The following is a 15,087-nucleotide window of genomic DNA, read 5'->3' on the forward strand; positions in this document are numbered from 1 at the left end:
GATGCCCATTTACTTGTTTTGATGTCTGTCTCCCCCCATTCTAGACTGTAAGCCCATTGTGGGCAGAGATTGTCCCTCTTTGTTGCTGAATTGTACTTTCCAAGTGCTTAGTACAGTGCTCTGCATGCGGTAAGTGCTCAATAAAGAGAAGCAGCGTGGCCCCATGGAAAGAGCCTGGGCTTGGGAGTCAGAAGTCATGGGTTCTAATCCTGGCTCCACTACTTGTTAGCTGTGTGACTTTGGGCAAGTCACTTTACTTCTCTGAGTCTCAGTTACCTCATCTGCAAAATGAGGATTAAGACTGTGAGCCCCACGTGGGACAGCCTGATCACCTTGTCTCCTCCCCAGCGCTTAGGACAGTGCTTCACACATAGTAAGCAATTAACAAATGCCATTATTATTATTACTAATAATAATAAATATGATTGAATGAATGAAAAGTACACTGTATGTCCACTTTTTGAAAAGGAAGAGACTTTTCAGTGGAAAATAACATGATTTTCATATATGTGACCTACAATCCAGAACATTTCATGACTTAAACGTAGCAAGAAGTGATTAAAAATGGTATAAGCATGAAAACCTCTTTTCTAATTTCCTGCTAGCTTATTTTCATTAATTTATTTAAAAATTCTGAGTTTCTTATGATTTTATTGTGTAAGCACATTACCACCTTTTACTTGAAAGAGAGAATGTTCACATTTATTTTTCTCCTTCCACAGCATCAGGCCATATTTGCTTTTTAAAAGTGGATGTTAATGTTGTTTTATGAAAAAGATCATTCTACTTTTTGGAAATTATACTTCTTTGCATATGTAAGGCATTGATATTACTTATGATATTATTTTGATAAAAGATATATTACCCTACTGTAGTTTACATTCTCAATTAGCTTCCTATTTTCTGGGGAAATGGTACCAATAAAAACTGAGGAGGTCAAAATGCTTTATATTTTTAGGCAAAATAAAAATAGTGTGGGCCAACATCATTTCTTATGCAATATAAATGATTCTGAATGCTACCATTTAAAGATTGAACAGTGCACAGAAATATAGGTCCTATGGTGACATTAACAACTGAAAATAAACAATTCCAATGATTTCTGAAATGTTTAAATACACATACTTAAATTACAACACATTGTAGCAATGGATATCAGGTCTAAAGATTCAATTCATTAGTCCATTGCAATTCATTACTTAAATGTCCCAAGGAGAGGATGGAGAATGTGTGTTCTTGGAGAGAACATACAGTGAAATTAATTGCTAAAATTACTGGACCTATAAACAGAGAATTAGATGCCCTGATTGTATTTGAGTGAAAATTTGTTTTTCCTCACATTCAGTATTTTGGGATAAAAATGTTTAAGTCAGCTTGACTGATTCTTAATTTCATTCAGAACCACAGAAATATTCCCTGAGATAAAAATTTCTCCCTCTGCAACAATGAGATTTGTGAATTCAGAGGACTCCCTGGTTTGCACTGATTTAGGCCACAGTCGCCCAAGGTTTCAAACTGAAACATGAAATTAAAAACTTTTCTACATCTTAGTACCACAAATTCAGATGTCACTGTCCCCAGTAAATGAAGAGCAAATGCTATTGAAAACATTCAACTCTGAAAGAAGCCACTGAAAAGAGCTTTTAGTCATATTGGCTCTTCCTCCTAGCATTTTTCATTATTCTAATCGTAGGGTCTTATTTCATTCTAGCATATTATCTATCCTCTTAACTAAAAGAATATTCATTTACACTTGAAACGTTCAGAATTTTCCTCCCCCCCCACCACCAACGTAAAGTTTTTCAAGCTGAAAAAAAAGACATTTACTGAATGAAAAGAGAAAGAGGTCTTCCCTCACATCCAGCACGGTAAGAGAAATGGAAAAAACTGGGGGAAAAAATGATAATTGTTTTCAAGGCTATTATCTAATGCGAAAGCAAACAGTCAGTCAGACTGAAAATCAGCTAACAGAAGGGGATTAGAGAGGAGATCTGAGAGAGGCTTGATTTCTAGCAGTGCTGTCTCTTCAGACAGTGATGAGATACAGGCGGAGAAGCCGGGAGCTCTCCAGATGGCGAGGGAAAGTGTTCGTCTTGGGTTACTGCAGGGCAGTCTGGACTTTTAAAGCAGGCAGCTTTGGGAAGGCATCATTAGAGTCCAAGTTCCATGTCCATCCTGTAAAAGAGAAAGACTAGGCAGGCTGCCCAAGAGAGAGGGGGCTCGTCTATTGTTAATATATACTTGACCCCTCTGACCTCCTCACGACACAGATGTCTCCCACCTCTCTCAAAGTCCCTCTGCTGTAGGCCCTTCCCCCCTGCACCTGGAGGGCCCAGCCACGCCGGCTGTGTGCAGTCTGCTGTTTGACTTCAGAGGTGGCAGGGAGAAGTGGGAGCTACACTGGAGCTTTTTCTTTTTTTTTGCCGGCAGATCTGCATGGATTGCATGAAGCTTCTCCTCCGAGGCAGACGCTAGGCAGCCCTGCACATTTTTTTTCCCTTTTTTTTTTTTTCCCCTTCGCCTTCCTAGAGAGAGGGAAGACAGAGAGGGAGCCAGACTGCTTGGGTGACAGTAACGATTCCCTACACTGGAGATCCCATTTGTCTGCCAAAAGAGGGAAAAAGAAAAAGAAGAAAGGGGTGGGGTGGGGAAAAGAAGAGGGTGGGGGAACAGATCTCCGCAGTCATTAGCTCTTCGTGGAGACTTTGTTTTGCTTTTCGTTCTCGTCCCTTTCTTGCGGAACCAGAAATCTCTCTGCTGAGGTCGGAGCAGCTGGAGATGCTCCTCGGCTCCTTTTGATTTTTTTTTTTTTGATTTTTTTCTTGGTGTGTGTGTGTGTGGACGTGGATCCTCGGGGCTGGGCAGGGCAGGAGCGGTGCATTCCTCCCCGCCTCTCTCTTCTCCAAGGGATCCGGGCTGGCGTTTCTCCACCCGGGAGGACGGGAACTTTTATTTACAGCTCAGCTCCCAGCCCGTGGCGGATGGTGGGACTCTCCGGCCCTTTCCAGTGTGAGTAATAACATATTTACTTACCTTAATATTTAAATATGTAAATAAACGTAGTCATTTAAATATTTCAATATGTATACTAAATGTACAGATTTACTATTCTATTTATTTTATTTTGTGACTATGTTGTGTTGTCTGTGTACCCCTTCTGGACTGTGAGCCCGCTGTTGGACCGTTTTTATATGTTGCCAACTTGTACTTCCCAAGCGCTTAGTACAGTGCTCTGCACACCGTGAGCGCTCAATAAATACGATTGAATGAATGAAAGTAAAGGGGAAAGGGGTCGGGCAGAAGGGAGGGAGAAGGGAAGGGGGGCAGCCTGCCTATCTTGTGAGTCCTCTCCGGCTCAGGGCGCCCCAATCATTCCGTCGTCTGTATTGGGCGCTTACTGGGTGCAGAGCACTGTACTAAGCGCTTGGGAGAGGACAAATCGGCAACAGATACAGGCCCTACCCAATGACCATTCAGTCGTCTGTATTGAGCGCTCACTGGGTGCAGAGCACTGGACTAAACGCCCCTACAATCATTCAGTCGTCTGTATTGAGCGTTTACTGTGTGCAGAGCACTGGACTAAGCGCTTGGGAAGTGCAAGTCGGCAACAGATACAGTCCTTACCCAGCAATCATTCAGTCGTCTTTATTGAGCGCTTACTGTGTGCGGAGCACTGTACTAAGCGCTTGGGAAGTACAAATCGGCCCTACCCAACAATCCTTCAGTCGTCTGTATTGAACATGTGCAGAGCACTGGACTAAGCGCTTGGGAAGTCCAATTCAGCAGCAAATAGAGCCAGTCCTGTCCCTCACTCTCCCCGACCTGCTTTCCCTCCAACCTCTGACAGTCAACCTGACAGGGATGCTGTTTTTTTGTCGTGGCAATCCACTAATTTATCCTTACATGGATATAACAATTAAGGATGCTAGAAACCGCTCCCCCCACTTTTTTTTTGGAGAGGGGATTAAACCGATCTAAGACCCCTGCGCCGCAGACTCATCCTAACCCTTTCCAACTTGATCCTAAACGAATTTTCTTGGCTCCCTAACTTTTGACCTTACGTTTTGGGGCAGAAGTCCCCTGTCTCTCGATGCCGAGTCTTCATTCGCAAATCTCTCCTTTCATGCATTCGTTCATTCAATCGTATTTGAGCGTTTACTGTGTTCTCACTGTACTAAGCGCTTGGAAAGTACCAGCGCTTAGAACAGTGCTTCGCACATAGGAAGCGCTTAGCAAATGCCATCATTATTTTATTAAAATACACTACAGCAATGAAGAGAGAGAATATCTGCCCACAACGGGCTCACAGTGACACAGGCAGGGTTTTTTTTGTTTTTAAATTTTAGCACAGATTAAGGAGGGCAACTTTTTGGGGAAAAGGGGGCATTTCGGCCGGGTCTTTATGCAAACCAGGTAGGGTCCGGTGGGTTGTCAGCAATCCATCTCGGCTCTTTGCCCCCATCCCAAGCTCGCCTTTCCCCTTTAGCCTGCTTTCCACCACTCCAGCAGGGATCCATCCAAAACGAAGGCCATCCCTGGCCTTGGAGGGGCAGGAAGGCCAGATCAAGATTAGGAGGTCAAGGAGCCTAGACAGGGCCGAGCTCAAGCCGGGAGAGGTTGTCTCACCCTCTTTAAGGGTCTCCTTCAGCATCCTCCCCCACCCCCAATTTAGCCAGATGCATCTCCTTTCTTCCTCGGGCCCCAGTGCCAAGGGAAGCCCACTTGCCAACCTAGCCACCCTCTGTGCCTGGGAAAGACCTTTTTAGCTCGCTTCGTTCCCCTTCCTTCCTGGACGTAGGAGTGATTGCGCTCAAGCCAAGATGCCTCTTAGCAGTGGTGACAGCATGGAAAGCATGCACATCTTTCGGCTTTAGAGAGCGATCCGAGCTGTTTTCTTGTAATGCTGGACGGAGGATGAATCGATGCCCAGATCCTGGCAGAAAATGCCATCCTCCATCGTAAGGGTCACCCGGCAAACCCCCAGTGGTCCTGAGATCACTGTTGGTCAATGTCTAAGTAGTGGGGGGTGGGAGGAAAGCGAAATGCTCTCAGGAGGGCTGTCAGGTAGTCTCGGATGCCCTGGGAGAGAATTCACTTGAATTTTTCCCCACCTTGGCCTTACTTCTCTTGAGGAGAAATCTGAAAAATGCTAAAGCAGGGGGTCAGTGGTCACGGAGTTGGGTGCAGGGATTAGAGGTGGCAGAGGCAGGGGATCCGGAAAGAAGAGTGAAGGTGTTGCTTCAGTGAAAGTGCGTGTAACCCTGACCCTTTTCATTGTCAACATTTTTTAACATAGCTTATACTAATTAATCAGGCCTTGGTCTTAAATGCTTGTCCACAGCTGCTGCCAATTGATTTATCCCCTGATAGAGGTCGGCTGTTGACCAATGTAGTTTCCTTTTACTGTGTCGACTAGCTTGAATGTGTTTGGTTTTTTTCCCCTAATATTAGGCATCCATACCATTTTGTTGAGGGCATTTACACGTGACTTTTATGATCATTATCAATGTTACTAGCAACCCTCTATTGAACATGAAAGTACAGGATAGTTAGACTGGGACCCTGCTCAGTGAATTCTCACTTAAATATATATGTGTGTGTATATATATATATATATATATATATATACTATCAGCTACTCTGTGGGAGGCAATTGATTAGGGCCCTGGATCTGGATTTAGTTTTCTGAAAAGTTTTTTTCTTATTTATTTTTCTCCTCCCCCCCACCCCACCCCAAGTCTGGGTAGGCTGCCATTCACTTCTTGTGACACAATTCCTTGGGAAGTTCTTCTGTTAGCACTTTTGTGTTTCTGTAAAGTAAGACAGTTACCAGTTCATGATTTTATTAAGAGTGTGACAGTTATTTTTAGACATGCCTTTTGACTTTTTAATGTATCTCTTAGCCTTGGTTTTATTTTAGCATTCTGGGTTATTTTTAAGGTCATAGGGACCTGGTGAAACATAATTTTAGTGCTTATCTTTTTTTTTTAATGGAGGTCTGAAAATCACATCCAGTTTTAATCAGGGCATCCAGTTAGATTCAGGAATTTCCTTCACTCAGGGAGATTGCTGAGAAAGTTGAAATGCATTGTTTCATTGTGTTATATTTAGTTGTTTGTAGCTGATAGATCTATTCCTATATAAAAATACATGTAAGATTCCTGGAAATTCTATCCAAGGTGCATTATCTTTTGTTTAACCATTAGCATGTTGTTTTAAAGTTGCAGACAAGCTTTTCACTCATTTAACCAGCCTGAAAGGTTTTAGAATATTGCATAGTTACTGTGATTTCAGGGATTTATTCTTTGTTGTTGTTGTTACCAATTCAAATTTATTGCAAACTAGTGGTAGAAATTAACCACTACAGTTAATGCTAAGGAAGATTTTTACACTGGATGAGTAATTTGACAGCAATTTTGAAAAAGGAAGTGTAATTACTGGTAAAACTGCATATTACTGTTCTATGAAAAACCTAGGGATTAAAAACTGCACTCCAAAGTCAGAGCTGGTTAATATTTATGGATAACTAGTTTGCTAAGAGGACATCAGCTTTTACATATTTTCCTGTTTCTACTAAAAAGTAGAAAGTATCCTTGCTTGGAGTAACCATTAAAAATCTCTAAGCAATAAAATAAAACGCACACCAGTTTATATTTGCAAATAAAAGATTCTGTGAAAGCACTTAATAGTGGAAAAAAGATCCCACAAAGGAAAAAAAAAATCCACCTGGAATGCTGATCAGTGGCTAGTTAGTTGAGGACATTCTTCTCTGCCAAATCCTGTTTCTCACTTCCTTGAAACGAATTTCAACTGACAGGGACTGAATGCAAAGCCTGCTTCATTGAGGACTATGCTCTTTTTAAGTAAAGCGTTATAAAAAACTGGCATCTGCAAGAGCTTGCATGGTTCAATTGTCAGTTTCACCTTGAAAATCTATTTGCTGTAGCCCATGACTGGAAGTTAATTGAAAAGAGATATTAATGTGTTGCATTTTTGTCTCATCATGTCTTTTGTTTGGTAGGCACTTTCCATATCACACAACCATCCATTCCCCTTTATCTCCAAAAACTGAGAAGGTAGAGAAAGGTGAATTTATAGTCAATTTTGAAGCAGTTATTTCTCATGATTTGGAGTTATTGTAGCAATACCCACATTTGACTTTTTTCTTATTTTTAAAAAGCCATGATCTTTATTTGGCATAGTTTCCATACATTAACTCCTAAGTTACTTTTTAAGATGATGAACAAATACGTAAAGGTTTTAAAAATGTAAATTAGTCTAGAAGAGAAAGTTTTTGACCTGAAATTTATAAGAAACATGATTCTACATACAAAAGCGATTTAAAAAAATTTATACTCCAAAAATGGACATTACCCTTATTTTATATCTCACCCATTCATATTACAATGTATTGGATTAATTTAATTATACTTGGCTTCAAAAAACATTTAACCTTCTATATTAAAATGACATGTAAAATTAACTGAGCACCTGTGCAATAGAACCTCCCAATAAATGATAATGGTGATTTGACACATCTTCCATCTTCATTTTTTTCCACAGTTGATATAAAAGTTCCTAAATAATGTTTGGAAAGCAGTGGGCATTTTATTAAAGCAAACATTGGTTCAGTTTAATGGAGGTAATTGTAAGTGATAAGAGCGGAGCAAGTTATCTCTGTGTTGTTTAAACAGAAGGAGCTACTTCGCACCATTTCCAGGAGCCATCTGTATCAGAAAAGGGTTTGCACCTGTCTGTCCACACTAATTATAGATTAGGGGCAAAGAAATGAAATTCGAGGAGGTTTTCAGCTAATGAAATCCATACTGATTTTATTGTAAATGTGTTTGATGTAAAGAGGTCCTTGGTTGGGTAGTGAGTAAAATAAATTGCTATATAGCTTCCAGGCACTTTAGCGCTGAAGCAGCATTCTACTGCATTAACAAAGGTGGTGAATGAAGGCCCATTGCTTTCTTAAAAAAAAATAATAAAAAGGACTTCACCTATGTTCTCATCTTTACATCTGCAATTTCTGGGTTGTTTTTTTTTTCCAAACCAGTCCTCTTTAGGCAAGTTATTTTAAGGCCAGATTAAAGGTGCAGAGAACATTGTTCTTTGTTGATATGTGGAAATTCCCTAAGGAAGTAATGAAGAAAAGGTAGGTTCTGCTTGAAATAGTTCCATGCAAACAATCAGGAAACCACATATCTCCCCTACTCCCCCCATGCATTTTGGTTTCATATGTGTGGAAGATTAAAGTAAAATGAGTGAGAAATCTATTCAGCAATAAAGGGTCACATGAATTCCTGCCACATCTGTTTATAGTAATTATGAACATAATTAACATAAGAATTACAAATGAAGTAATGACAAGCTGAGCAACGAGATATTATGCCATAATGGTCATATGTTGGAATTCTCACATTATAGCACACAAGAATTCATCTATTCAGATGCAAAGAAAGTTAGAAATTTTTTATCAATGTTTATTGTTCAGAAGTTACCTGACTGGGTTAGATGGCCTTTTTTAAAAAAACCTTTTAGGAAGGTAACTCATTATTAAAAGACAGTCAGATAAATTAAGATTTCTAGCCTCCAGCCTGGACTTTGAGACAGCTGGGATTAGGGAATGTGCCAGTTAGACATTCATCTTATGATTGTATTTATTTTTATTGCTGATCCTCTTTATTTTAAATTTTGAGTGGTTTGCAACAAATTGTTTGCTTTAGGAAGAGTACTGTATTCTTCTCATTTGAAAATTGATTCTGTTTTTATATCCCTGCATGCCAAAAGACAATGCACATCTAGGACAGTTGTAGAAATAATGAGACAACACAATTAGAATTTAAAAAGGCAAGTTAAATTCAGTTTTAAAGGTGTGTGTGTGTGTGTGTGTAAACGTACTGGCTGTACTGACTAGCAAAACATTGTTCTTATTATATCTAAAAGAGCACCCTTTGGATGAGTCAGGCAAGATTCTTGTAAACTGATTTGAGTTGATTTTTTTTTCCTTATTGGAGTTGTTGGTGGTTCAGTGTTGTTAGTATCTGATCTATATCTATTCTGTAGAATTAAAAGCAACTTTTTCTTTAGTGATTTGTTAGACATAGGTTCTTCTAAGTGCAGTACCTAGTCAAAGCTGCAGAAAGGGGAAAGCTTGCCTTTTGAGAGTAGAAATGTTAGCCCAATAATCTGGTAGTGCATTTAAACCATGCTACAGTAACAGCGTTTTCATCCATTTATCTTTTGTAATATAGCTTGTCAAATGGCTCATTTCGTAGATTTGCACCCCTCTCTAACTCTTCAGTCAGGTCAGTTTATGAAGAATGAAAAAAAATATTTCTTTGGCTGGTTCTCAGTGATACCAAGGGGTTTTCACATTATTGGATTACTGGAGGATTTGTGACAGATTCCTTTTTATATGACATTCATTGCATTGACAAAATTTTCACACACTTGCCCCTCCCCCATCTAAGTTCTAATTTTCACTTTGTGTTACGTATTGAATGCCCCTTTAATTCTTGCAACCGCGGAGCATTGCGGTTGGGGGTGGGGGGACACAAAACCTCAAAGAAAACCTCTAGTTTGACCGATATGGATATGGACAGAGTACTTGACTAAACAGTTATTTTAATTCTTGAAAAAAGCATCCAGTTGTTGTCTCTGTCTTTATTACTCCATAGAAATGCAAGAGAGGCATTTCTTTGGAGGGATTTCTCCCCTCCCCCTGCAAATCCTCCATACTCCTTCATTTTCACACAACCAGAAGAAATTGTTTTTCATACTTCAACCTCTCAGAGCAGCTGGGTCCACTCTGAACAGGAGAGACCTAGTCCACTGTCTACCCCACTTGGATTATGCTACTCTTGCTACAATAATGGCTTTATTTTTTCAAAACACAGCTCAACCAAGCAGACAAATGAAACATTCTTCTTCCTCCTCTTACCCCCTCCCCCCTTCCTGACCTCCACCAGCGTTGCTCTATAAATGCATCTGATCAGGTGTTCATAAAGACTGACGGGTACATTTAAAAAAGAAAAGGGGCCCTTAAGGGACCAATCAGGTACATCTTTCTCTTGACTAGTGGAAGAGATAAAGGCTGATCAGACTGCAGAATTCATCATTACTCAGGCCATGGGCCAGTAGATGAGTTGTGAGCCTTACTGACCAATATTTATATTTCTGACTTCAACCTACTGCTTCCAGCAAATGCAAACACATTAAAAAAAATTACCACCCCCTTCAGTAATATTTCCAATGGCAATTTCAGTATATCCTCAGTAGCTGACCTCTTCCCTCATCGATATGAATCATAGAAGTCAATATATGGAATAAACCAGTGGAGAGTTTGGGCAGGAGCTTAGGGAAATGATTTCCTCAGTAGCAAGGGTCTGTGCATGGCTGGGTGTGTATTCACTGGTGCCTGATAAAGATAAAGGAAATCTGCAAAATAGGGAAGATTCCTCTTTGGATGGCCTGGGAAATGGTTCTTAGAGACCCATATTCTAACGCTGCCAGTCCATCTCCTGGATGAAGATTTCTTCAGAAGAAGATTCAAATGCTACTTAGATGAGATCTTACTGCAAACACTACCAGGTGACCACAACCACCAGTGGAGATTGTTGTAAGGGCAGGGCTGAGAAGCAGTGTGGCCTAGTGGATAGAGCCCAGGCCCGGGAATCAGAGGACCTGGGCTCTCATCCCAGTTCTGACACTTGTCTGCTGTGTGACCTAGCACAAGTCTTTTAACCTCTCTATCACTCAGTTTCCTCATCTGTAAAATGTGGATTAAATACCTGTCCTTCCTTTTACTTAGACTATGAGCGTCTTACAGGGCAGGAATTGTCTGATCTGATTAACTTCTATTCACTCCAGCGTTTTGTAAAGCTCTTGGTATATAGTAAGCCTTTAAACAAGTGCCACACTTCTCTTCATTCCCAGGCCCTGGCCATCTCACCGATGCTTAAAGGAGAGCATTAGGCCAACCAACTTTCCCAGTTGCAGGGGAAAGGTGTAGAGTAACAGATACTCGAGCTTCTTTGCATGCACACCCGCTGTACTCTCCGGGCTGCTGATAATCTCTCCCACTTGCCTTTTGACTGTATTTGCACACTTTACTCTTACTCTCTTCTCCTTTTCCCCCTCCCTCTCTTCCTCTTCTGCCTCCCTCCCCGCCCCCCCCATGCCTCTTTTTTCCTGTTCTCCTAGTCCCCCTCACACACTCTTACACACACTCTGTTTATTTTCCTGCCTCCATCTGGACCCTGCTGATATTGTAATCATCCTGATGCACATTGCCCCCCCCTTCCCCCTCTCCCATCACCCTCTCATGTTCTCACACACACACACACACACACACACACACACACACACACACACGTGCCATCTTGACAAGGCTTTTTTTTTTACTCCAGATAAGATGCGATGAGGGTTTAATGAATACAAAGCCAGGGGCTCGGTGCTGCTGCCTGTTCTTTCCTCCGCCAAAAGGTTAGTCTTCATGAATAGGGGAGGGAGAAGGAAGGAAGGAGAGAGTGAGATTGGGAAGGAAGTGGGAAGAGGGGAGATTAAAGGGGGAGGAGGGGTCGGTTGCCTTTCCCTCTCCCTTTTCCAAACGATGCACCAGTCGATAAGACTCGGAGAAGTGAAGATGTAATCTGTTATCTGCGGCTTCTCTGAAGGTGACGGAGAATTTGCATTTAAAGATTAGCAGGAAGAGAGAGGAAAATGTGCCTTTGTTGTATGGGGGTTAGAGGAGGAGGAGGCATCAGTCCTGGCCTTGACGCTATCTCCCTCCTTTTTCTGCAATCCAAACGGGACTCAAGGAGGTGAGACGCCCAGAGGGGCCTTATCTCTAATTGGGTTGAGTTGGGCCGGATTGAGTGGGTTTAGGGAGACTCGATAAAGGAAGGGAGAGTGAGGGTGGAGTGGGAGGGACAAGGGATTATTTATTGACTGGGCTTTAAAGCTATTAGATGGAGGAGAAAAATAAAGCAGCGCGACGACTTTATTGGCTATTTTTATTAGGTGAGAATGGAGAGGGTATCATCCCCCCTCCTCCCCTTACATCCATACACACACCTTTCTGGAAGACAACCCGAAAGCCTCTGATGGATTTAAGAACCGTTTTATCTCCTCGGCCACCTATCTTATTGTAGGCAAGAAGACTTTCTGGATAGCTACTGAGATTTAAAGGTGAGGCACCGTTAGGTTGGGAGAGATCTGAAAGAGATCACGGTGGATGTGCCTTAATCCGGAGTGGCTTTTTTTTAGGTGAGTGAGAGAACTGCTTTCATAAGTATTTGGGTTTCAGGGAAAATGTTATTACGTGGTGTTTTACTCCCGAGTTTGTTAGCTTTGCTGGATGTTTTTATCGGAAAGCCCAGAGGTAGCACAGCACTAAATTGTTAGGTAAATATTCTCGGGAGTTGGATCCCTACACTTCGGGTCTTGGGAAGGGCAAAAGAATCAAAGTTCTTTCTGGAATCAAGAATAGCTCCTTTTCACTCTGGTTCTGAAGGATGAAATCAATTCTTGCCTGTGAAAAGGAAAGACAAATGAAAAACATCTTTGTTTCTCCTCACTGGACATGTAGTAGGTGTTTGCATAGATGTATAGATATGATCCAGTAACTAAAAGCCTAATTAAAATTTGTTTAAAGCCAGAGGGGGCATGTATCCTTGTTGACAGCAGCAGATCGATAGGGTAAAACAATGGAGTCCCATTATTTTACTTCCATTGACTGGACATATTGACATTTCAGGTTTGCAATTGCCTCAGTGAGCATGATGAAACACTGAAATTCACAGAGCAACTGTCTAGAGTGGCACATATATTACCAGTATGTCATCTCTGCCTTCAGGTTACCTTATCACTGAAGCAGAATGGTAATAGATGGCAGCATAGTGCTTCAGAAGGGTTAGGGCTCCATCAGTTAAGAAACTGATGCTGAACAGGTCTACCGAGCATCTTTAATTATACCTAGAGTTATGGATAGGGGAGATGTGATACAGCACTTTAGAGTGTAAGAGGCTCAGGAGCAGACAGGCTCATGGGGAGCTTATCTTTCAAATTTAAGAATATGCTTTCAAACTTTGCTTCAGCACTTCAGTAGATATTTATAATGCATTGTTGTGGCCCCTTCGCAGATATCTAGGCTGACATCTATTCATCCTCTTCAGGCCCCCAGAATCGACAAAATCTACACCTGAAAAGAAGGTTGGGGTTCCCACCCTTCAGTTTCTATCCTTTTGAAAAAACTTGGTAGAGTAGGAAAACCTAAAAGCCTATTTTGTGAAAGAAGAATGACCTGAAATATGCATGTGAATTACATTTTATATTTAAATGTGTCATAGTGCACTTGATACCTTTTGGTACATATGTGTTGTATGCACACATTTGTGTCCATACGGTGTATAAATACACACTTATCAGAAGAGATCAGAGGTTGTCAACTGCTCACTGAGGTTGTGGTTTCATTTTACTTTCCCTCAGTGAAATTCATCAATGTTAAGCAGGAATAACATACAAGAAATGGAAAAGCATTCAAAGGACTAATATGAAAGTCACTACTAAATGAACACAATTTTGCATTTTCATTTGTTTTAAAAATATAATTTTGAATGTGCCACATGGACAGCAATTGTTGCCATTAAGTGGACTGCAGATGCCCTTTAAGATGACAAAACAAAACTTGTCCTTTTTATCATTTTCATGAAAATGTTAGGTTTCTATTTGATCAGCAGGTGCTGTTGAGATGAAAGCCATGTGTAAATTTTCAGAAGGCCAAAAGTGTCAATTCAGAAAAAGGAAAGTGATAAGAGAAAATGCAATCAGTTTTCCTGTTTTCAATTTGTACAGGATTTGAAGAGCTGTTTTGTTTAACTGCTACATCTGCTCCAATATGAATATTGAATTAGTTCTTCTAAAAATAGCACCCTATAATTTGGAAGCTACTGCATCTTTTGTTAATGCAAGTGGGTTATTTAAAAAAAAAACACAGAAAAACACTTTTTTATTCTGAAAAATCTCTTGCCTAATGTGCACTTTTGTTTATTGGCACTTTTATCTTCAACAGATAAAATGGTATTATATAATTAGGACCTTATCTTGTTTGACTCTAAAAGAAGTATCTATAGGTGGAGATCAGGGAGTTATAAATGGATTTTCACAAAAACAGTATATGCATATGTAGATAGATAAATATATGCATACACATACATTATATACAATTCCTTGAATCTTCTTATATCCATGAATGCCAATCATTTTAGATCAATTATTACATATGTTACAATCATACACTTTGTAAATTACTGCCAACTAATTGCATACTAAGCTTTCTTTGACTTATTTCATATATTACACCTGCAAATGTAAATTGAAAGTAATCAAGGATATTTTACTTACCAGAGGTTGGAGAACTATTTTTTTCCATGTTTTAATAAAGTAATTAAATTATGCTTAAGTGCTGCATATAACAGCATTTACTTCTACAGTGCTGCTAATCAAATACATTTTATGGACATGGAAAGCACCATATTAGAGAGAAATTTGGATCATTTTACAGTGGCATTTCCAGGAAAAAGTAATGTTGATTTTCAACTACATATTAAAAGCCCCTCACTTTGCAGACAGTTACAATCAAAAGACTATTAAAGTTATTTTCTATAGCTTAAATGAAATTAAAGTAACAAATGAAAAACACTCTTCTCTATGTAAATGCATGAAATGTACATGACACACATCCTCAGAACTATATAGTGTGGAAGGTGACTGAAGGAATCTGAGTAAGGTTCTGTTTGTAACCATACCAGTTATACAATTGCGTTGATTTATGGCCAAAGTGATTTGCACCGGGTTATAGCTGATCATTTGCTTAACATTAATTCAAATCTAGGACCAAGGTAGTTCCAGGTCCCCCACTCAACTGCAAAACCATACTTCATTTACAGATAAACACAGCAATAATCTCATGATTGAATAAAACAACAAAAAATAAGACTGCACCAAATTAACATGTTTTATATTAGCATATTTAGTCTATCCTCTGAAAACACCAACTGTTTAAAGAATAGCCAGTTTAGG

General features: G+C 40.2%; 1 protein-coding gene across 2 annotated transcripts in view; it reads left to right on the forward strand.

The window, feature by feature from the left end:
• The first annotated feature begins 2,838 nt into the window (after positions 1 to 2,838).
• The window catches only part of RUNX1T1 (RUNX1 partner transcriptional co-repressor 1), a 166,837-nt gene continuing 154,588 nt past the window's right edge, over positions 2,839 to 15,087 (forward strand). Inside the window, exon 1 of one of the 2 annotated variants that reach the window (XM_038745346.1) lies at positions 2,839 to 3,009. In XM_038745346.1, coding sequence (XP_038601274.1) covers positions 2,982 to 3,009 — 28 coding nt within the window. In that variant the 5' untranslated portion in view covers positions 2,839 to 2,981. The remainder of the gene's footprint in view (positions 3,010 to 15,087) is intronic. The other variant, XM_038745343.1, reaches the window with a different exon arrangement.

Source organism: Tachyglossus aculeatus, chromosome 4 (assembly GCF_015852505.1).
Source record: "Tachyglossus aculeatus isolate mTacAcu1 chromosome 4, mTacAcu1.pri, whole genome shotgun sequence".
NCBI lineage: Eukaryota > Metazoa > Chordata > Mammalia > Monotremata > Tachyglossidae > Tachyglossus > Tachyglossus aculeatus.